The 24986-nt window shown below is 38.1% G+C and overlaps 1 protein-coding gene across 2 annotated transcripts in view; it reads left to right on the top strand.

The window, feature by feature from the left end:
- The window catches only part of SLC25A21 (solute carrier family 25 member 21), a 503486-nt gene that overhangs the window by 335451 nt on the left and 143049 nt on the right, over positions 1-24986 (top strand). For both annotated transcript variants that reach the window (XM_061159188.1, XM_061159189.1), the window contains exon 3: positions 19782-19865. In XM_061159188.1, the coding sequence (XP_061015171.1) occupies positions 19782-19865 (84 nt within the window). The remainder of the gene's footprint in view (positions 1-19781; positions 19866-24986) is intronic.

The following is a 24986-nucleotide window of genomic DNA, read 5'->3' as shown; positions in this document are numbered from 1 at the left end:
TTCACTTTCCTCTTTCACTTTCAACAAGAGCCTCTTTAGTTCTTCACTTTCTGCCATAAGGGTGGTGTCATCTGCATATCTGAGGTTATTGATATTTTCCCCGGCAATCTTGATTCCAGCTTGTGCTTCATCCAGCCTGGCATTTTGCATGATATACTCTGCATATAAGTTAAATAAGCAGGGTGACAATATACAGCCTGACATACTCCTTTCCCAATTTGGAACCAGTCTGTTGTTCCATGTCCAGTTCTAACTGTTGCTTCTTGACCTGCATACAGATTTCTCAGGAGGCAGGTCAGGTGGTCTGGTATTCCCATATATTTCAGAATTTTCCACAGTTTGTTGTGATCCACACAGTCAAAGGCTTTGGCATAGTCAATAAAGCAGAAGTAGATATTTTTATGGAACTCTCTTGCTTTTTTGATGATCCAACAGATATTGCCAATTTGAGCACAATTATTAGAAGTCCACCCTTGCTTCATTATCAACTGCCACAATTTTAAATGATTTTACATAGGGGAGGTGGACTTTTAAAAGAATTACAGCTATCCTTGTGTGTATCCTTACTTTACCAATATATGTGTGTGTGCTTAGTCATGTCCGACTCTGAGACCCTTATGGACCATATAGCCCACCAGGCTTCTCTGTCCATGGGATTTTCCAGACAAGAACACTGGAGTGGGTTGCCATGCCCTCCTCCAGGGGATCTTCCAGACCCAAGAATCAAACCCACGTCTCCTGTGCCTCCTGCATTGGCAGGCAGATTCTTTACCATTGAGCCCCCTGATAAGCCCTTACTTTGCCAAATCCCTTATCAATTTGTTTTCCAGATATTGGTTCTCTCATGCCTGGCCTATTTTAACATCCTTTTTTTGCTATTGCTTCCTGTTGGTTGACGTTGCCTGTCACTCTGCTGCGGGAGGAAATGAAATTGATCTGGCACAGTTTTCCCTTCACAGAGCCAAGTTCAGTGGACGCCAATGCCCTAAGTAGACGCAAATCAACTATTTGATAATTTACTCTCACTTCAGCTTATTGTTCAGATACTTACTTCTTTCTGACTCCAAATAAATTTCTCGAATATTCCTCCTAAGCTTTCAAAATCATAAACTTCGTTCTTAGGAGAAAGTTATCGGTCCTTACCGGTATATACATACCTCCTTTAAAAACTCTGACAGGCTTTTTTCTGTGCTGGTTTAACTTCCCATTTACCCATGAAATCACTTTGCTCATTGCCCAGAACTGTCCTCCCCTACATTACAAGTTAACTGCTTCGAATAAGTTTTCTCCTTTTAACCCGATATTTTCTCCAGTCCATCAACTCAATTTGTATATCCTATCTCCTTTAAGCATTTATTTATATTCTCTCTGTATAAAATTTATTTTAATAGTGCTGCATATCTATTTTGAATTCTCACATACTGATTTTCAAACTTCCTTTTCATCTATTTTTAGTGTTCTTATGGCTGGTATAGTTTGCTATGCACTTTGTAGATGGATTGAAAATTTAACTTTGATAGACATAAGGAAGTTTTACATTTTAGTGAAATTAGTATTTTTTTCTAATTTTAAGCAAAGTTATTCAAACTCTAGTAAATGAGTATTTACTTTATTAAGGTTTATAGATTCTGATAAAATGTTCTTTATTGTTTAATCATACAAATAAAGAGTGGCATCCACTTTGCTTTCTGAAATTTGTTTCCTCATTGTAGAGTGCCACAAGGTGTTCCTTTGAAGTGATGATTTTCATAAGGGTAGAAACAGTCATTTATAGTATTAAAAAAAAAAAAAAGAAACGTAAAAAGTCATAAAGCCGAAAATAGGCAGTAAAAATTTGTTGCAGATAGATTCTTTTGAGTACCCAAGAATGCCTTCTTATTGGCATTTGTTTATGATTTTGTTTGTTTTTCTAAAATTACTTTCAAACTGTCAGCCTGCAGAAAAGCATGAAAAAGTGTAATAATCACACTTCAGGTCCGTTAAGTTAATACAGAATATTATGGAAAATTGTTTTAACTCTTGAAAATCCCTCTACAACTATAAAAGTGCAAATGAGATTGTCCCTGCTGTTTTAGCCAGGCCTGTGAGCCTCAAAGCAATAGGATATTTATAAGAAAATTCCAGACATAGCAGTACTGCCATGATCCATATGACCCAAACTTTCCAGTTTTCGTCTCTTGTCCTGCCTAAGGAAAAACAAAGAGGCATTACATTTAAATTGGAAATTCTCAAGTCATTGTTATGACTTGTAATGAAGATAAGTGTATTGTTTTATAGAATCAGTCGGCTGATTTGGAAGAAAAAAGCACTTTTAATTTTCATTATACTCTGGTGATTTTCAAGACACCATCTCTCCAAAAATAGCTCCAACTTCTCTCCAGCACCGTCCTGAGAAACTGGCTCTTTCTGTTTTTTCAGTGAGGGATTTGGTTTTCTTTTAAGTCTATGCTGACAATTCCTTAAGTTTAGAAGATTTTGATTACCTAGCAAAGACACAGCAGGGAAATGACTTGAGCATATCTATGTATTGATCTTTCTCAAGTTTTATACTTGGAAAAGACTGTACTGGTATCTTCAGCTGGGACTCATATAGCTTGAAGGAAAAGAACATTGTGTATTTGAGTCTTTTCAATGTTTCTAATTTGATTTGGAATTTAATTCAGTAGATTCCAATTTGGATTTCTCAGAAAACATTTTTGCCAGGCTTATAGGCACTGTGGCTTCATTCTAAGGGTTGATGCATCTCATGAAAGATTGTTGGAGAAATATCAAGGAGACATTTTCATCTTTAATCAGTTCAAAATTGGCATAATAAAATTAACTTGTGGTGGAAACTCATTTTACTTTAAACCTAGGTAAACAACTGAAGTAAGTGGGGGGACTATATACAACAAGTAACACTAAACTTATAAGAGGAGAGTTGAATTTGAAATTCAGGATTTCTTCCCAATATCATACCTACTTTATGTGTTAGAGATGGTCTCCCGATGAAATGATAATGTTACCTATATTAAGATGCGTGCATGCATGTGTGTGCACTCAGTCGTGTCTGACACTGTGACCCCATGGACTGTAACCTGCCAGGCTCCTCTGTGCATGGAATTTTCCAGGAAAGAATACTGGAGCAGGTTGACATTTTCTTCCCCAGGGTTCAGCTGCATGCAAAAAATAAACTAGCATTTTAGCCTTAAGTGTTCACTTTTTAGCCAGAGCTTTCTGATAGAAATATAATATGGCCATACATATAATTTAAAATTTGCTATTAGCCACATTTTTAGAAGTAAAAACTAGATTTTTACTACTGTGTATCTTTTGGGATCCAATGGTTAAAATGTAGTCCTAGCAAAATGATGCAGTTGTGTTTAATGGGAAAATATTTAATACTTTTTGAGCTCTTAAATTTAAATCTAAATTAATTAAAATAAACCCATTTGCCCAATTGCACTACCCACATTTCAACTGCTCAATAGCCACATGTGATTAGTGGCTATATTGAACAAGGTAGTTTTAAAATCCACAAGCTTGTGGATTTTACTCAGAGTTCTAGTGCTATTTTAATGATCTTTTTGTATGTAGTTACTGTTTAGAAGAAACACAATAAGACAAAGATAAATTGCTATATGTCCACTGGAAATCAGTGTAAATAAAATTCTTTTGTGCTGCACTGATTTCTAAGCACACATTTATTTCCCATGATTTTAGCTAACCCCTGCTTCTGTGTGTTGGAAGGCTTACAAGGATGGAGGGATAGAAATTGTGGCCATGTTATCAGCCTGTGACTTTTAAAACCACATAACCATCTCCCACTTTGAACCCCATCATGAAATTCTAGTAAACCTAAGCTTTCACTTACAGCTCAAGTAATGAAATTGATGATGTAGGATGCTGAGAAGAGGTTAGTGTGGGTTTTCTCCTGTATGGTGAAGGGCAGTGGCAACATTCCTTAAGAATATATTAATTTGGAAAAAAAAAAAAGAATATGTTAATTTGGAAAAACACCTATCTTACAATATTGATCTTTTTTCATCCTATATAAGACATGCAACTTTAAAACTAAGTAGAATGAAAATATGTATTTTCTCCCATTTTGTGTTTTCCCAGAGGAGAAGTGCAAGTGCTTTCTAGGTTCTCATTTCCTGAAATAAGAAAAAGGATACAACTGTTATCACTGAAGTTTTAACTAGCAACCTAGAATAAAATGGGACTTCCTAGATGGCTCAGAGTGTAAAAAATCCACATGCAATGCAGGAGACACAGGAGACACAGGTCTAATCCTTGGGTCGGGAAGATCCCCTGGAGAAGGAAATGGCAACCCACTCCAGTACTCCTATGTGAAAAATCCCTTGGAGAGAGGAACCAGCTGGCTACAGTCCAAGGGGTCACAAAGAGTCAGACATGGCTGAGCTATTAAGGACCAGGATAAAATATTTAGAGAAAAATAAGCCCTTCAAATGGAATGTTTGGAGTCTATACCTGGATATTCACACAATCTTCATAATCCCTCAGGTTACATGTATTACTGAGACTACCTGTCCCCCCACGCCCATCTATGAGGCACTTTTCACACTGAATGGAAGTGATGAGATGTTTGGCTTAATAATAATGCTTTCCCGTTCGATTTGATGCTTATGTAGCATCTTTTGCTGGGACCCAATGGCAGTAGAGGGGCTTCCCAGGTGGCACTATTGGTAAGGAACCCACCTGCCGATGCAGGAAATGTAGGAGATGCGGGTTCCATCCCTGGGTCAGGAAGATCTGCTGGAGGAGGAAATGACAACCCACTTCAGTATTCTTGCCTGGAGAATCCCATGGACAGAGGAGCCTGCAAGACTATAGTCCATAGGATTGCAAACAGTTGGACACAACTGAAGTGACTTAGCACAATGGCAGTAAAAAATTGTTCATAATACCAGAAAAATCTGAAAGGGAAAGTTGTGATTAGATCTTTGGATGCAAATTCTGTATGACATATTCATAGCATATCCAAGTTGGTTACAAAGTTGGTTTTTTTGTTTGTTTGTTTGTTTTTTGTTTGTTTTGCCATAAGAAGTAACATAGCAGTACTTCTGTGGTGATTTCTACTTTTTTCTCCCTTTTTGTTTTTATGAACATTTCTATTTTTAAATGTAAAGAATTGAATTCTAAATGAGGTACTGGGAATATGCACTATTGACAGTGCATGATCCTGTGAAAAGTAATGTGTTCTGTCAGTGGTGAAGCAGTCCAGTAAGGGAAAAAGGTGCAACAACAGATGATGGCAATCATATAGCTGAAGAGGAGTGAAAAGAAGAAGGGAAATTTTTACCAGAAGAAATGAAGATGTACTATTTGGTAGATATGTTCTGGGGTTGCCTGCATGCTCCTCCTCTGCAATTTGCCATCACTCAAAGGCTCTGCTGATGGGGTGGGCTTGATAGCCATGTTTGTACAATAACTCCATCCCTTGGATACAGACAAGTGAGTAAGGGATAGATTGCTGACTCCCTAGAGAATATTAACTGTGATGTGATTTTGCAGTGAGAAAACAACAGGAAGCAGAACTCTCAAATTGGGACAATTTGAAGAGGGTTTATAAATGGATTCATTATAAAGAGTATGGGCAGGATATAAGGAAATTACAAGGAAGAATTCAGGATTCTGGGGCTACCAGCAGGAGGAAGTAAAGCTGATCCCTATGCCTAAATTCAAAGGTGTGTGTGAAGGGAAAGGTTACCAAAACTTGAAAGATGAACGTCACAAAGAAAGAGCTCCTTGAGAGGAACAGTGAACTTGTGTTGACAGAGACAAGCCTGAAGAAGTCTCACAGGAAGGAACCAGACAAATAAATGTCCCCAACTCATTTTCCTCCCTTCTTGTTGTCACCTGCCAGGGCTTCTCATTGACCAAATCCAACTGGAAGGCAGAGAACATAGCAGTCTTTTGATGTAATCAGTTCAGATCACCTCTCAGGGCAGCAAGCTGGGTGAAGAGTAGAGAGTGGGTCTGAAGGAACAGACTGGAGGGATTTGGCACAAGTAGTGTCAGAAAACAGTAAGTGGTGGGCCCTGGGTTTGTGTCCTATTATACCAAGGGGGGTTGCTTCGTCAAGGTCAGTGCTATGGAGAAGAAGGAGTTATGAGTAACCAGAAGGAGCTGGTCTGCAGCGAGGACAGGGAGAGAGACAGAGACAGCGCAGTGTTAATCTTTGGATCAGTTAAGGCAAATCTAGTTGCAGTAACCAGTAAACCAAATTTCAGTGGTTTACCCTCCGCCAAGTATACTCAGACAGTAATCCAATTTAGGAGATTTCCTCAGTGTGTGATTTAATGATCCAGGCTCCTTCCATCTGGTGTCTCTGCACTCATTAGAGCTTGGGAGCTCTCTGCTTCCTTCTTGCAGGTGATACAGATTTGATGTAAGATGCAGGTAGTCTTGAAGTAAAGGTATTTTGCAAGTACCACTCAACAGGAGCAATAAGATAGAGACTGGAGAAGCCCCACTCACTTCTTTAAAACCTCAATCTGGAAGTACCATACATTACTTTTTCACTGAAAAGAACAAGTCAAATGACCTACACCAGGATGTACAGAGGGCTGGAGATGTACGTACTCTCTGGTTGGGTAGGTATCTCCCAGCATCAACTTTACACAAGGAATCACTTCCGCAACAGCCCCTGATGGATTCCCACATCCCAGTCCCAATTCCCAGGAGACCAAGAGATTTCAAGGCACCTCCTTGACATACATGGTCTCTGTAGTAACCACTTCCCCCTGATATGACACGTGTCACATGGCAGTCCTGGCAACCAAAGCCCTTGGTGAAGCCACATTCATTTAGCATAGGTATTGCAATATAAAAAAGGCATCTGTTTATGTCTTCAAATTTCTAGAATGTTTATATTTACTATTTTAAAGAAAATTTTGTTTTTCTTCTTTGTATCTAAAAGTGTGATATCTCGATTATATGCTTATTTACCTGTAAACATGTAAACTTTCATAAATAGTATAGCTTTTTAATTCTCATGTAGTTAGCTTAAACTCAACCTGACCTAAGTAATATTACTATATATACATACATATCATAACATACTATACCATACATAGCGGCTTCCCTGATGGCTCAGAAAGTAAAGAAACTGCCTGAGATGCAGGAGACCCAGGTGAGGAAGATCCCCTGGAGAAGGGAATGACTACCTACCCCAGTATTCTTGCCTGGAAAATTCCATGGACAGAGGAGCCTGGCTGGCTACAGTCCATGAGATTGCAAAGAGTGGACACAACTGAAAAATTAACAGTTTCACTCCACTTTCATACATATATATATATATATATATGAACCAATCTTCTTTGCAGAAAGTTCTCTTGGCATTATATATTTAAAGTTGTGAATATACTGACTTCACCATTGAAAATGCTCATTTCTCTACTTCTTTTATTCAAAAAAGTTGTCTGCATTCAAGGGAATGAAAAAAAATAGAGACTACCTTCCATCTCTTCTATAAATTATATCAAGATTTCTTTTAATACACATTTCAAAGTATGGACTTGCAGCTGTCCTGTGATTTTTGCCAGAATCTGACCTAACACAAATGAGTAAGAGTGGGCTTAGCAGTTCCAGAAGTATTAGAAATATTCGTACTGGAAAGTACAGTATTTTACAGTGTTTCTTTCCCTTTCTTTCTTTTTTCCTTCCTTCCTCCCTCCCTCTATTTCTTTCTTTCTCTCTTTCTGTCCCCTTCCTCCTTTCTTCCTTCCTTTACTCTTTCAAGTACCTCCCCTAGTGCAGTACCAGTGGAGCCAAGAGAAAGCCACAGGGATTTGGCCAGATTTCTGAAAATAAATATATTTTTAAAAAGACGTTTTCAGGCTAAACATGCATCTATGAGAATCTAAATAACAGACACTACTAGTCCATAATGCAGAAATGGAAAACAAACATACAAAAAAGCTAGAGGGGGCATTTTATTTCAAGAAACAAACAAATGAAATCCACCAAACAAATAGAGAAGCAGAATGCAGAAGGAATCGTTGTGGCTGAGGTCAGCTGGGCTCTGTGTCCTCATTGTGTTATAAATTAATCCTTATTTGGCTTCTAGGAGCCATAGAACTCTTTATGAAGTCCTCAGAGTGGAGGAATCCCAAAGAAATAGGCACATGGCAGCAGGGCCATCCTTCCACCAGGAGGAGAGACTATACCTGCCTGGGGGGCTCTCCCTCAGCGTGACCCAGCATCAGGGGAGAGACACCAGAGGAAATCAGAGGCTGGCTGTCCCTTCCCCTTCTCAGCACAGCTCATTCTCAAGGAGAGTTCAAACTCAGCCAGAGGCCACTTATCTCAGAACCTCAGTTCTGACACAGAACTGAGACGCAGATGTGGGAATGGTCACTGGACAGCCAGCTTGTATGTTTTACAGAGAAGGTACTGATGTCCGTGGGCCTGACTCATAGTATGGCCCCTCCAGCCCCCACTGAGAGGCATGACCCAGCTGGTTTATCTGGTCCTCGGTTCACTGCTGGGTGTAAGTGATGAATTAAAGGTCATGGGAGGAATGCAGGAGAGAAAAGTGGGAGGAGAGGGAAGCAAGGAGAGTGTTTAGGGGCAGACACACCAATGGGCAAGAAAAGATAGGCTCATGGCCTAGCAAGAAGGGAGTGAACAAAACCATGTCAGGAAAACCAAGAACTAGAAAAGCATTATGGGGCCATTAGTGCAAGGACTAGTCAACACTTTGCAAAGCTTGATCAGATCACTGTGCAACAGGATGGGAGGGTGGTTCCTATTTAGAAGGTCCCTTCCAACCCCAGGCACTACAAAAATGATGTGTGTGGGGAGGGGTTCCCGGTGTACTGTTCAAGGGAGCAAGCAAGAACACAACAAATCTGGGAATCCTTGCCTGTTATTAATGTTTTAATGCTTCATGTTTGTCTCCTTTTAGAATGCAAACATCTGTAAGAAGGTCAGTGTCTAAGTTAAGCAGAGTCTCACACCCAAGTGCCCCATATAGAATAGGCATTCCATAAGTGCCAGTTGGCTTAAATTCTCTGTAAATTTCACTGTATAAAAGAACACTTTTGTTCTTTTATATTCAGTTTTAAGATATCAGTTGTGATGGGAGGGACTAAAGCTCCAAATGTTTAAGTCTATTTTTCACACTTTAGAATTCATGATCGTTAAATTCATGATGATTAAATGAAAGAGAGTAAGTGGAGTTTCACTAGAGACAACCAAAATGCACCCTAGCAAAATTCTGAAGGAGGGGTTTTAAACTCACATATTTACTATAGGTTTCACACGTGGGTATCATTTTATGTGAATGTCTTATGTTTAGTCTTTAAGATTTTAGGGAGTCTAGATTAACCAAAATATCTGGTTATCTGGATCTTAAATTGTAGAACAGAGAGTTATTGTTTAAAAAACTAATTGCTTTAAAAGGTGAAGTTAGCTTTATTTAGAAGCTGCTTAGTTGAAATTAGATCAGCATTTTATAAAATTAAATGACTTGCACTGTCTTGAAGTGCTTTGTTACCTGCCAAAGTGCCCATCTATAATTCAACCAAAAGCATTAGTTGTATTTTATTAAACATTTGGTTAATTAGTGAAACACAGATTTCTGTACAAGTTCTTTGAACAAGTTAGGCCTTCTCCTGGGTGGAAATAATTCACATCTTTTCTGTTGCTAGCATTCTAAGTGATTATTAATTATTTTTAGCATGTTATTTGATGATAATAATGAAACCACATCCTTCCACAAGGGCACTCTCGACCATGGGCTCATTAACATAATGGAGTATTCATCCTTAAAAGTTATTAGTTGAGAGAAGGAGAAAGTGAGCAAAAGAATTTACAGAGTTAGTAGACAGTGGTCTTGACAATATTTTCAAGGCACACATTGGGCACTTGAAACACTTGGAAGTAAATCCCACAGAATAGATGCTAGATAAACATAGAAAGTGTTTTTTTTTTTTTTGATCCAGAATGTATCAGTCCAGTTGTCTACAATGAGAGGCCTGAAAGGAATCACTTGATGTCTTTGCTCTTCAAATAGAATTGAAATTCTTCTACCAAAGATGTCCTGCCCACTTTCCCCAGGCAGAGATTTCTCTCCAGCCATAGTGTATACCCCTGACAAGGAGAGATCAAATTAAGTGGACATAGTTGCCTTTCATTTGGTGATGTGCACGTAACATTATTCCCTTTTTAACAAATGAAAAAGCCTGGGTTCAGAATAGTGATTTTTACTGATCTTTCACTGAGTTAGACAAATTTCTAGTACAACTGAGAGACTCCAGGGAAGCCTACTCCCTTCAGTCTTATGCCTTTGTAGCTCTAGGCTGATACTTTTCTTTTTTTTTAAGTGATTTTTAACCCTATTAATAGAAGGAACTATGAAACTAAGGGCCACTCTGAGATGAGAGGAAAAATGTAAAAATGCAATCATAGTTAAAAGTAAGAAGGATTATTACTATTTTGGGGTCATTTTCAGGTCCTGCCCACCTATGAAATGCTTTTGAAAACTGTCCTCATTTGGAACCAATAACTCACCCATATCTTGGTAACATATGAGGTCAATCTTGGTATAAAAATATAAACTTCCCTTGAAATTTTCCTCAACTTTGATAAGCATATGCATGTTTTCTTCGTTAATAGCCAAGTTTATTATCTCCATTCTTCAAATTTCTTTCTAGCATAAGCATTTATGCTTATGAATACAAAGAAACCACCCACACTTTTCATCTTTCTTTCTTTGACATTATTCAAAAGCAGCCTTTCTTATCAATACTAAGTAAACTATAAAATAGGCACATTTGATAAGTTAAAATAACATGGATTGTATATATTAGGTCTCTAGGGACATCTTCTCTGACATTCCCCCTCACTGGGACCCAGGCTTATGGTCCTTAATGCATAATTAATTTCTGTCAAGTGGCTTTGTTCCCAGGGCCAGCAAAAAGATTCTGGTAGATTTGACTGTTTTTTAATTCCCTGTTCCGGAAATCTTTTATGAAGGCTAGAAACCCAAGAATTTCAGTACTATCCAGAGCAATGAGCCAAGGTTCAAGAATGCTGAGCTAAGAATGATGTGTTGTCTGCTGTCATGAGGTGGTAGGTGCTATTGGTGAACATCAAGGAAAGTTGTGAACCCAAGTTGGGAGGGGTGGAAAGGGGAGGCCCAGAGAGAGAAAGAACATAGCTAACTTTTTTTTTGGGGGGGTTCAAATTTTGAAAAACTGCAATTATTTTGGGACTATGGAGAAACTGTGATACTTATCATGACTGTGGTTATTTTAATATTTGATTGCTGAATTTGATGTCGCCCTCTCTATGTTCATCACCTTGGTAATGGGTTTTATTTCCAATCTGTAATCCATCCCACTTATTTCCCAAGTACAATTTGGTTTCATGCTAGTCAGCCACTGTAAATGACCAGCCCAGGTTAATATACTTGGGAAATATAGGTAGGTGTGTCCAGGTGTGAGGTCATTTGTTGGCATTAAGAGTGAATTTTAATTCAATATAGATATGATACCTACACATATATGTCTTTTCAAAGAGTGGTAGCACTATAATCTGATATTAAGCATAGTTTTATAATGTGACTGGTAATTTACAAAGTGAAAGGACTGAAAGACACGCTAGTCAAGCTTTTGTTTAATTGAGACCAGTTTATGCTTGGAGCATTTAAATCATATAGCTCTGTCAATTAGCCTGTTTTACTGCTTGTGGTTTAACATTATTAGATTTAGGTTGTAATCTCTAATGATCATTTGTCTCTGACTTGTTAACTAGCATATTTTCATTAAAATAAATTGTAGAATTATATTGTCAGCGTACATAGTTATTATCCCTTAAGTAATATAAACAACTGGAAGAACTTGTGCCAGACAGTAGAATAAACTCTCTTATCACGATTCATTTTACAATGTCAAATTTTACCCAGGTCCTAAATACTACCTTATAATTGTGTAAGATATATGAAACTAGATCTATTTCATCACATTAATCAGGACACATAGGTAAATATTTATTGTAACAAAATTTGTGGTTAACAAAACGATGAGCCATTTACTGGATATCTAAGTGTACTGTCGAAGTGTGAATTGTACAATGTACAGTCACAGGATATCAGGTTTTAAATCTCCCTGGCTTGTGAAAGGAGACTGCAATTAGAGGTGTCTTGGATCACAGGAAATCACCGAAAGTATAATCAGGTTATCTGGGTTGATCTGATATTTCAGAGAGATAATATTTTTGAGGCTCTGTTCAAAAACGTGTTCAAAATTACATGGCATAGAAGATTTCCCTCGCTTTTGTGGCCTTGCCAAGATGTTATTACCTTATCTGTAGTAATTATCTAGGTTGACTGAGCACTCCAGGTTACGTGTTTCTTCAAAATTATAAACTGTTTTATAATAACACAGAGAAATTTATTGGTCTTCTTTACAATATCATAAACAGTAAGCCAAAGCATAGCCCAACCCATGTACTCCTAGTAAAGACATTCAGACTTTAAACAGACAAAGGACGTCTTAATTTTTACCAGAGAAAAATTAAATTTTACCAGAGAAGTACTTCTCATATAAAGAGACTCTCTCTTAGATAACTGAGCAACCATCAGGAGAAGTATCTTTTCCCCCCATGCACTGTCAGGATAATTTGATGAGCAGCCAAATATGTGAGTACAGCTTTTGAACTTCAGTCAGTGATCACTGCTGAGGCAGAGCCAAACGCATGACCCTGTGGATTTGTTAGCATTATTTTAGGGTGTTAATTCATGCCAGGCCTAGACTGTGACTAGATTGTGAACCCAGCAAACAAAGGCAATGCTTAAACTGCAGATGAACTAAATTCCTAGAATCTCTATTAAATATTGTGTCCTGCCTTATTCTTATTTTATAACTAATTACTCCATCTCCCTGTACCTGCCCCCCAGCCCACGTTTATTCCATTCCTGAAAGCAGGACCTGTGGTTTGTTCACTGTTGGGTCTTCCAAACTCTTAACCTTGCCTCTTGTGCTGATCGAGGTCTTGGGAAAAGTTGAGACCAAAATCTGGGTCTAGAACTGTAAACCACACCCTTCCAACATGATTAAAGGGCTCTTATGTTCATCATGGCGAAGGCAACAGTATGTGGATTTTTGTTATATTTAATCTGATGTAAAACAAAATACCCATAGCTAAGATTTTTTTTAAAATTACCATTCATCATCACCAGGGACTTAAAATTAGAATAAGAAGGCTATGGACAATAGAGAAATGTTAGAAGAAAACCTTTCTCCTCAGCACTTGGTAAAGAAAACTGACACACTCATCTCCTAAATCAGCAGCCTTAACTCTCCACCACCCGATGTGGTCCCTTTGCAGGGATGACCAATGCAATGGCCCCTTCCCCCTTCAGTTCAATGGTTAGCCTTTCATGGGAAGGGGTATTTCTTCTCTTGGGGCAGCTTCAGTGTAAGGTAATTTTTCAGAGTACGGGAAACAACATACTTGGTGGGAATTTCTCTACAGATGTGCTTTATAGGGCCTTTCTCCAAAGTTTGTAAGGTAAGCATGCACACCTGAATTTCAAAGTCTCAGACGTGTCTTTGCCTGTTCAGTAATTTGGCCATGCTCAACCAACCAGTGAGCAAGCAAACATACTCTGTAGGAACAACGTCTTATTTCAGTAAGATAGGCTAATTACAGTGAATTAGAACCTTTATTTAATCTCCCTACAGTTATTCTTTTAATGTGTTCTGTAATTGCAAACCTTTAGTCTGTTAATCTCTGATTCATTAGTGGGTTTCTTAAGTGTTATTAAGGAGCACGTGTAACATTCTGGTGATTACTAGTAATCTTTGTTCACAGCACATTTACAAGGATCTCTGCAGGGAGTTTCCTTAGGCTCATCACCCCTTATTGTCAGTGTACAATTTTTATTAGCAGTCTCTCACCCTTATAAAATATGGAATTTGGGGTTTTACAAAGCAAAATGAAATGTTTCTTATCTCTTATGGCTAACAAAGTCCAATGTTAAGTCAGTATGTCACTGTCCCTTCAAAGTCAAATGTCCTCTAGTGTCTGTGGTGCCATTTTACCACTGAGGAGAAAGGCAAGGAGGGATTCAATTACAGTTCTCACCAGTTTACACTGTTTATTGGCGGCAGCACTGGAAGCGAAACTAGTGTTTCCTAGTCAGTGTCTCAGTTTCCCAAGTACCTCACCTTCTTTAACACAAGGGTGTAGTTTTTATGGAGCAGTGCATGATGATAGCATAAAAGTCCACTCAGGGAGAAAAGAACCACTGGGGCTGTCTCTGGTGGTAAAGGTACCCATGCATCCCCATCCTAAACAAAACCAAACCTTCCTGCCTCTTCCTTGAGAGCTGAAATCGTCTATAACAGGGGACAAGTTCTGAAAGAGAGCATATCAAATTAAAAACAACAATGTGTGCATGCTCAGTCCTTTGGTTGTGTCTGACTCTTTAAGACCCCATGGACTGTAGCCCACTAAGCTCCTCTGTCCGTGGGGTATTCTTGGCAAGAATATTGGAGTGGGTTGCCATATCCTCCTCCATGGGATCTTCCTGACCCAGGGATTGAACCTGCATCTCTTGCATCTCCTGCATTGCAGGTGGAGTCTTTACCCACTGAGCCACCTGGGAAGCCCAAAAAGACACAATAGGGATAAATAATTGGTGTGAATGCTCTTCTGAGAGCAAGGTGGGAGAGAGCATTAGGTTATTCCTGGACTAGAAAAGGATCTGGAGATGACGCTAAAAATAAAACCCACCTGTCTCACTGCTTTGCTTAGGATTGGTGGCAGTGCAGAAGAGATGAGTTAGGATGGCTTTTGCCTGACTTCCAAATACTCTTCATTTCCCAGCCCTAAAGCACCACAAATAATCATACAATCTAACTAATTGTAAATTATGTGCTATGCAAAGCTTCAGAACAAGTCTTATCACCTATCCTAATCTGACTTTTTGCAACTCAATTGCCACCATTCATATAAGTATGTAGATCACATATACATGTATAAACACATTATATATATATATTTGTGCATGTGTGTGTGTGCCCTGAAGCCTCCACTTCCCAGTATAGACACTGTCAACCAACAGTAGATGAAGTTGATAGATATAAAATTTACTTTGGAAATAAAGGCATTGTATAAGTTTGAGATTTAGGAATTTTCAAAGAATTCATTCTACAGCTTTTAAGGCAAGACTATCTCTTTTGTGGTATCTTAGCAAGTGCTCAGACAAGCTGAATGCTTAAAGCAGCATTTCTAACCGTGCAAAGAATCAGCAACAGACTTTGGTATCACTGACTAAGTCCACCAGTAAGTTAGGGAAAATACTACAGTAATCGTTTTTGACCAGTTTAAAGAAAAATACTTTAGTGAGTAAGAACATTCTTTGGCTTTTAAAAATGTGCTTATACATTTGCTTATGAACACGGAGCAGCTCTTCCTTGCCCTGTGGAAACTACAACAGTAACTTGCTTCATACTAACATATACGGTGCAGGAGATGGTAGGGCTGTTTCCTCCCAACTTGAAGAGAGTGCAATACCAGGCTCCCTGGCCCCACAGCGCGCGAGACCGCTGACTCCTGGGCAATGGGGCACAAGGTCTGAGCCACACTCCTTTCCCTGTGTTTCATTCTGACCTGATATTAGGCTCTGAATATTTCTTAAGTATTACTCCATTGTCCAATTTGCCCACTTGGCAGCAAGTTTTCATTCTAATAAAAAGACGTTACTCAGATGGCGATTCCAGATGTGTCTGAGCTGCTTTTATTAGGACAGTGGGAAAGTCCAATCTTTTCTTCTAAACACAGTCAGGAGTAGTGTGGCTTTGCCTTTGTAATTTTACAAAGAGCTGTATTACGTAACTGGAAAATTGTCTCCCCGAGCATAGAGAGAATTTGTTAGCACAGAATGCAGCTTGGGAAATGCTGATGTAAAGCCTCAATCCAAGAGAGAAACCTTTTAAGTTGCTGAAATGTAATGGAAAGGAAGAAGGAAATTGCTATTTTACATGATTGGCCAAAATGCACTGTAATTATATCGACTTGAAACAGATTCCTTAGAAGAACTGATAACTCTGTGATCAGAATAAGTCATGTGTAGTGGAACTAAATGCAGCATGGACCTTCTCTGCAGAGAGTAGACATGCCAATATGTGAGATGTGCAGTAGAAGGGACAGTTGTACTTGCCCTAGCCTGCTTAATGAGACCTCCAGCTGCTTCAGGAGAGTAAGGAATGGTGGGAGGTTTGATGGAGGACTTAGTATTTACCATGTCTGCCCATCCTTTTGCACTACTCTACAACATAGCCTGTGGACTCTCCTCCTCATGCGATACTGTTTTGATGTTGCCACTCCTGTTTATAATGATCACAGCATCACTCATCAGACAGATAGCTTCTAAATGGAACACTCCTCAAAGATTCCACCAACTGTCCTTGTTGCCAGTTTTGAAGTGGGAGGGTAAAGTTTAGTCACAGGACTTCCCTGTAGCTCAATCAGTAAAGAATCTGCCTGCAATGCAGGAGACCAGGGTTCGATCGCTAGGTCAGGAAGATCCTCTGGAGAAGGGAATGGCAGTCTACTCCAGTATTCTTGCCTGGAGAATCCAGGCTACAGTCTGTGGGGTTGCAAAGAGTCAGACACGACTGAGTGACTAAGACACACATACACACAAAGTTTAATCACATATATTTAGCCCGAATATATACTTCTCATTTTCTTTCTTCCCTCCAATGTTTCTGTGTAGTACTATAATATTTTAAGTTGGCCACAGATGGGAGATCATCTCCCCTAAGAGTAATACTAGTGTTTATTCAGCACTAGTAAAACTCATTGGCTGACATGTGATACTCCAAAATATATTCCTAAACATTATTCCTTGCATATGGTAATCATCTATTTGTATATCTCCTTCACTTAACTATAAGCTTCTAAAGGGCAGGATTATGTCTAATTTCCTTCAGAATGCCCCAAATAGTGGAGTACCTAGTAGTAAGTATTCAGGAATTCATTAACCGGGAATAGTGTATTGGAAATATCTGTTTGGATACTGAAAAAAGAAAGAAATCGCAACCAGTGAGTGAAATACTAAACTTTCAATAGCCAAGTTAGATAACTAGTTATTTAAGAAATAATTGTACTCTGTGTTTTATTTTTGCATAAGCTAAGAAAGGACAGACCTTGGGATTACTGGAACACGCAGACATCATAGACAAAGCTGATCTCTCTAACCCCATCAGTAAGAGAGGAGCCAAGGTCGATTTTCTTGCCATTAGGATTCAAAGGATTACTTTGGTCCTTCTGCTGACTCACAGTTCCTTCTAGGACTGATCACATGACTGTGAGATGGCCACAGAGTTAGCTGAAATGCTGAGGAGCAGGAAAAAGCCAGATGCTCTATATTGGTTGCTGACTTGATCTCATAAACACCATCCTCTAACCTGCTCGGGTCTCCACCCACCCTGGGCAGCTGAATGCCACCAGCAGGGTGCTGAAACATCTATCCTACAGGAAATGGAGGACGTTGTCGTAGTAGGAGATCTTTTCCTTCACATCTCTTAAGAGGACATCTTTTCCTCTCTCATTTCCCCACTGGAATGCTTCCTCTTTCTTACTCTTTTTGCCTCTCTGAATCCTATAAGAGCAGCTTCAATCCCTTCTGCTTACTCAGATCCTTCCTGACTCTCTGCAGAAAGCAGTAATTGCTCCCTCTGATGAACACATGGGCAACTTATGCTGATGCTACTTGACATTTTGGATAGTTTTCCTTATATTATCAGTTGTTTTTTTTTCTCATTTATTTATTGTGCTTCTCAAGAGTGAGGATAATTCCCTGGGTTTTTATAAAATCCACAGCATCTTATTTCATATGGCAAATATTAAAAAAAAAAAAAAAACTTGGTAATTTGGGAGAAAAGCATCTAGAAAGGAATTTGACAGAGGTTAATGAACTTCAGGGCTTCCCAGGTGGCTCAGTGATAAAGAATTTACCTGCCAATGCAGGAGGCATGGGTTCGATCCCTGGGTTGGGAAGATCCCCTGGAGAAGGAAATTGGAAACCTGCTCAGTATTGTTGCCTGGGAAATTCCGTGGACAGAGGAGCCTGGTAGGCTACAGTGGGGCCAGAAACAGTCAGACACAACTGAGTGACTGAGCACGTACAAATCTATGGGGTCAGAAAGAGCTGGACACAGCTGAGTGACCAATCACACATACATGCAGACTTGGGCAATACTGAATCTAGGACTTACTGTTATTGCTTTCTGGGTTGATGAGGATCAAGAGGGGATTGTGTTAAATGTATCATTTAAAAAACCAGTTTGATTTAAAGAGAAAAAGGATCACCCAACAAGCTCACCTCTTTTATGACACTTCTTTTAACCTCCACTCATATTCTGGCATCATTATCTTCACCCAGACTGTCATAATTGCCTTCATCATTGTTCTGCCCTCCATACTCCCATTCTAATCCACCCAATCAGACAATAATTTTATTAGGAATTTGTATGTTTCAAGTAATCTACTGGAAGAATCAATTCCCTCATCTTAGGATGGCAGCTCTCCTGCACAATCACATTCAGCAACTCTCCACTTTCCAAACTCAAATGTAATCCAGCCTCACTTGCCAGTCTTATCATATACTGTTCTTTCCAACCACTTCAAACAAAGCAAAATAGTCTCTCTTTTCTGTGATGTATGTGTTAGTTTTCAGCTTAATTCCCTGGGGCCTAGAACTATAAAATAAATCACTCTCAGAGGTAGAAGTTGTGATCATGTCATAAATCCAACAATCTGAGAAAAACATCTCAGAGTAGACACTATTAGAGGTATATCTGAGAATTTCTATTTTTAAAGACTTGCTAAAATTGTGGAGGGATGTACAGAAGGGGGAAGGGCCTTACCTTAGAGTTGGGACAAGGAAGTTAAACACAAGGGGCAGGCAGACTAAAGAAAACCAAAAATGAGGAGCCAGGATGTAGGGAAATGAGAGCACTTGTCATAAATCTCATTTAAAAACAACCCCCCGGTAAGATACAAGATAATAAGTTAAGACCTTCGTACTGGAAACTTCCACATTTTGAAGGTTAGAATTCTGAGATGCACGCTCATACCCAAAAAGAAGAAGAAAACAAAAAAATTTTGTTTATTGCACACAAACTACATGTGGAGCACTGTGCTTCTGTGAAAGTCCAGGTAATCTGAACTACTCCTAATGACCAACTCTGCTCCATCATGAAGTCATGGTAGTAAATGGCATCACGGTATGCCCTGAACTCTTCCTCCAAACAACGGCTCCTGTCTGCCAGAATGAATTCCAAATTCATAATCAGGATCAAAGTTAGGCCATATTAGCTGCTTTGTATTTTTAACCTTTGTATTAAATTACCATCAAAGAGCATTAATTAAGATAAGAAATAGAGCTACTTATTTGTTTCATATGCATCTTCAGATTTCTGAATTATACATTAAAACAATCTATGACATATGCATGTGGTTTTCACAAAGGAAAAAAGCATAAATGCCTCAGGGTGCATCTGCCTAAGAAACAGATGGAAAAACACACTTTTTGCAGTTCTATTAAAGCACAGAGAAATATCATAATTTTAAAGGCTACAAAAATAAGGTAAAGATTATATAAGGCAAATAAATCAGTAAAATCTATAGCAAAAGCCAGAATATTTTAGGTTAATCTGAAAAGGCTGAGTCTCCTAAGACTTTGAAAACTGAGAAAAGCCATTTGGTGAAATCTTTAACTTGGATTTTTTTTGTTTGTTTGATTTTGTTTCTAGGTTCCAGATTCAGAGATGTGCAACTGATCCAAACAGTTATAAAAGCTTAGGAGACAGCTTTCGAATGATTTTGCGCACAGAAGGGTATGTATGGTTCTTCACACAATCTCTGTGTTGATGTAGACATTTTAATATATTACTACATAACAAATTTTCTCATTTTGAATGATTTCTTTTCCTAGTCTTATTAGGGAAAAATATTGAAAAGAGTGTTTTTCTATTTTTGTGCATGTTTTTCTTGATAATACAGTTGAAAATTAAATATGTATATGATAGAAACTCCCTGGAGGAGGGCATGGCAACCCACTCCAGTATTCTTGCCTGGAGAATCCCAGGGACCGTGGAGCCTGAGGGGGCTACAGTTCATGGGGCCACAGAGAGTTGGACATGATTGAAGTGACCCAGCACTCACACACACATGATAACTACCTCGAAAAGGATATTAATAATATCCTTTATTAAAAATAATTTGATGACTATAGGACAATTTTCAATTTGTGCTGTTAAAGCTTTTCAAAGTTCTTATAACTGGAAATGTCTAAATGTGATAGTTGTTTGTTTCTTAAATATGTGTTCCTTATTTGCATTCTGATTTATGAATATTCTATCAAAACATACTGTTGTCAAAAACTAATGTGTCAAGTTCATCATCCTGTCCATTAGATGATCAGATAAATAGAATATTTTAGTTACATAAACTAAAATGGTCTTTGATGTATAGATTCAGGTAAAGATTCTATTAAGCATAAATAATTTTACAAAGGATTTTAGATTTGCATTTTGCAGTTGTTTTCATAAGAGAATTGGTTGACAATAATAATTATACCAAAACGATAACAGTAATAATAACAATTAGTATATATTTAGCCTTTACTATGCACTAGGAATTTTCCATATAGCTCTTTGTGGTAGGTCCTGTGAGCATCCATTCAAGTTAGTCGGATGAAGCAACCAAGATTCAGAAAGGTTAATTTTCACATATCTGATAAATTATGAATCTTGGACTCAAATCAAGTCAACTTTTCCCCAAAGCCCATGTTCCTAACCTCTGTAGTTCACTATCTTTCTTAGCAGAATTTACTGGGGATACTGTTTTGCTGATTGTTCATTTCAGTTAAACGTATGTCATTGATGTTGTTCCATGCCAATATGTCCTTTTGAACAACAGCATAGTAATTTCTTTATCTACATACTGCAGTTTGCTAAATTAATCCCCTTTGGTGGCCCAGTAGGTTGTTTCCAGATTTTTACTATTAAACAACAGTACAGTATATATTCTTATACTACTTTTTCACATTTTAAAATTTCTGTTTTTAAAAGTTGTCCGCTATGGACTTATAGGATCAAATGATATGCACACCTTATATCACATATGTTGCCAAATTGTCTTCCAAAAAGTATGTACTGACTTAGTATTTGAGAGTTTTCATTTCTCCACAGTCTCTCAAACACTGGACAATATCAATCATTATTTGATATATCTTTTACTCATGTGCATCTCCTGTTTATAATCTAACAGATACAAAAGAAAACTGTCATAACAAAATTGCATTGATGGTAACTGGGGTTGAGCATACTTTTATATCATTGTCATATTTTTCCATGCATTGCATATTTGTGTTCTTTACCCATTTCTCATAGGTTAGATGCTTTTATTAATTTTTATTAATTTATTTAACTATTATGTAAATTACAAATATTTCTCCTAACTTGCTCTTTGTCTTTTTTTTTTTTTTTTTTTATTAGTTGGAGGCTAATTACTTCACAACATTTCAGTGGGTTTTGTCATACATTGACATGAATGCTCTTTGTCTTACAATTATAATATCTTAAACCTTTCGGAAATTTGTGATCTTTGAAGATTGTGATTTTGTGATTATATCTATTTTCCTCTGTGATATCTGATGGCACATTAAAAAAGAATATCCTCAAACTCCAAGAGATAAACATTTACATTCGAATCTTTAATCTGAGATTTGTTTTTAATGTGCAGTGTGGCATATAGGAATCAAATTTTATTTTCAAATGGTTAGTCAACTGTCCAAATGCCACTGGTTAAGAATTCTATTCCTTATTCACTAATTAGAAATGCCAGTTTGTTTGTTTTATTAAACTTGCACATATTTATCAGCTAAATTTTCTATTTGGTTTCTCCATTTTCTGTTCTGTTTCATTAACTTCTCTAGCTCTATGCAAGTACCATACTATTTTCATTATTTTATTTTTAGAGTATTTCAGGAATATGTAAAAACATGGCCTGTAGGGTAAAGTCTAAACTCCTTATTAGGTGTACAGAGCCCTTCCTAGGATGGCCTCCCTTCTTCTCCAGTCTCATTCCCCATGCACAGGTCCGTTATATAGCAGGCACCACCCTAATTTACTGAGCTTGTTTTCTATCTCTCCTCTCCCACCCTAATAATACATTTCGCTAATGGCCATGTCTCACTTCCCTCGTATTCCCTATGCCTGTGTTTGGCACTAAGGAGAGATATTTGGTAAAGGTATGCTGAACAAATGAATGAAAGTCATCACACCAACATCATGATGATGCAAAATGAAGAAGAAAGATGATAATTCTTGCTACTGACCACCTCCTCTGAAGCTATGAAGGCTGGTTAAATATTTTGAGGTCATCTAATGACAGAGAATCAGCAAATTCTTGCTGTTCCTCTGGCGATGTGGTACCTGTCATTGATAATATACCTGCATTTATGGCGATTAGGATCAAAATCATGTTCATTTTACCCAATAAATATATATAAAGTTAAAGAAACCATAGTGTATTATGTAGTCAGTAAAAGTATCTCTTTCCTATAAAACAATAGTGTCAGCATTACCCAGTTTTGTAAACAGTAACAGATATCTCTGAATTGGATGTGGGAGTTCCTTAGCCAGACTCTTCATTTCAAGTGTGTTTTAGGAAGAATTGGATGTTTCTGCTTTGATATCAAGTAATATAACAAACATACAGTATGTGTGGTCCTTGCATAGTAAAATTGGCCTTTTCCCTCAACTGTACGTTTAATTGCTTCTAAAGCAAATTGACATTCTTTCTGTAATCCTTTAGATCTGGATACATTGTTAACAAAAGTCAGAAAGCTCTTGTCTTAAAGATGGAAATATTTGTAAAAATACAAAAGAAAAAGCTGCTTTTTGATACAGAGCAAGAGCATTTTATAGCTTTAAGTTTAAAAAAAAAAAAAGAAAGAAAAAAGAAAACCTTTTAACACATGCTGTGTTGAATTTTTTTCCTAGTAAAACAATTCCTTTTTATTTTCTTAGTTAGCTCTTAGAGTACACTCTGCTTTCAAAGATGTTTTTTTCACTCAGGTGCATAGAGGCCAGTTTGGTCTGTGGCCTACAGAGATGCTAGTGCTAGTCAATTTGACTATTTACATAATTAGGAGAATTCATCTCTCTTCATTCTTCTTATCTAACCCCTCATCCCAGCCCCTGCAAGTTAGAAGTTTTGAAAGCTAATCCTTTTCTGTTATTTAAAAACATTAAAGTCTTTTAATGCACTTAGAATCTGCACAGTCTCCCATTTCTCCACTCTAAGAAAGTGAATTGGTGCTTGTCACCATTCTTAGAGATGCAGTTCCCCACCTCTTAGACCAGAATTCACATTTCTAAGAGACAATAGCTAAATTTAAATCACATGAATCTGGATCCCTTTACTGCTTCTAAGGTTTTTTTAAAGTATAAATACACTGTGCTATTATTAAAGGCATAGTTTTTCAACCCAGTTTTACAGAGGTGAAGTTAATTTGTTTTCTTTTGAAAAGCCTTCCAAATTCTAAGTAAGAATTTCTGTTACGTGGAATCATCGTATTCACTTCAGTTCAATCACTCAGTCAAGTCTGACTGTTTGCAACCCCATGGACTGCAGCACACCAGCCTTCCTATCCTTCACCAACTCCTAGAGTCTGCTCAAATTCTTGTCCATCGAGTCGATGATGCCACCCAATCATCTCATGCTCTGTCATTCCCTTCTCCTTGCCTTCAGCCTTTCCCAGCATCAGGGTCTTTTCCAATGAGTCAGTTCTTTCCATCAGATGGCCAAAGTATTGGAGCTTCGGCTTCAGCATTAGTCATTCCAAAGAATATTCATGATAGATTTACTATAGGATTGACTGGTTTGATCTCTTTGCAATCCAAAGGACTCTCAAGAGTCTTCTCCAACACCACAGTCAAAAGCATCAATTCTTCAACGCTCAGTCTTCTTTATGGTCCAACTCTCACATCCATACTCGACCACTGGGAAAACCATAGCTTTAACTAGACGGGCCTTTGTCGGCAAAGTAATATCTCTGCTTTTTAATATGCTGTCTAGGTTTTTACTTAGATTTTATTTACTTAGATTTTACCAAAAAGGCCATCATTGTAGAAAACTCACAGGGAAGGAATTTGTCACTATTGAGAGCACCTCTATCTTCACTGTGATTTTTCATCTTTCTCTGGTTTGGCAAAATAGACTAACAGGTCCATCTACTGTAATCCTGAACCCCGAAGACACAAAGATTTAGCCTAGTTGATTAGGTGCCTTCAAAACCAATAATCTTCATTTTGTAAACTCCCCTGGAAAAGAGTAGCTGGTATCTCTATTTACCATGCGTTCAGACATCATACCTAATTTTCTTTTGTTTCAAAGTATCTCATGAGTGTTCTTCTAGTCTTTGCTGTACTTACCATTCCTTTAAAGAGAGTGATTGAGATGTTTCCAGATGGATGAAGGGATTATAAATTTTGCTTAAAAAAAAAAAATAAATGCAAATAGGACTGCCTACCTCCTTACTCTTCTCTGAAAGTATTGCAGGAAAGGGGGACTACTTCCAAGGCCTGAGAGTGGGCTCTTATCTAACACCCTGAAATGAATTGTCCAAAGAGATGCATTGCTGACAAAGCAAGAGACTTTACCGGGAAGGGGCACTCGGGTGGAGCGCAGCAGGGTCAGGGAACCCAAGAAAACTGCTCTTTCATGTGGCTCACAGTCCAGGTTTTATGGTAACCAGGTTGGTTTTTGGTTTCTCTCTGGTCAATTACTCTGACTCAGGGTCATTCCTGGTGGCATGTATTCACTCAGCCAAGATGGATTCCAGCAAGAAGGATTCTGGGAGGTTGGTAGGACATGTGGACTGGAGTCTACTCTCTCCTTTTAACCTTTCCCAAATTCTTCCAGTTGGTGGTAGCTTGTTAGTTCCACAT

This window comes from Dama dama, chromosome 13, assembly GCF_033118175.1.
Source record: "Dama dama isolate Ldn47 chromosome 13, ASM3311817v1, whole genome shotgun sequence".
Taxonomy (NCBI): domain Eukaryota; kingdom Metazoa; phylum Chordata; class Mammalia; order Artiodactyla; family Cervidae; genus Dama; species Dama dama.
The sequence above is the reverse complement of the archived record's forward strand: the minus strand, read 5'-3'. Positions and strand labels throughout refer to the sequence as shown.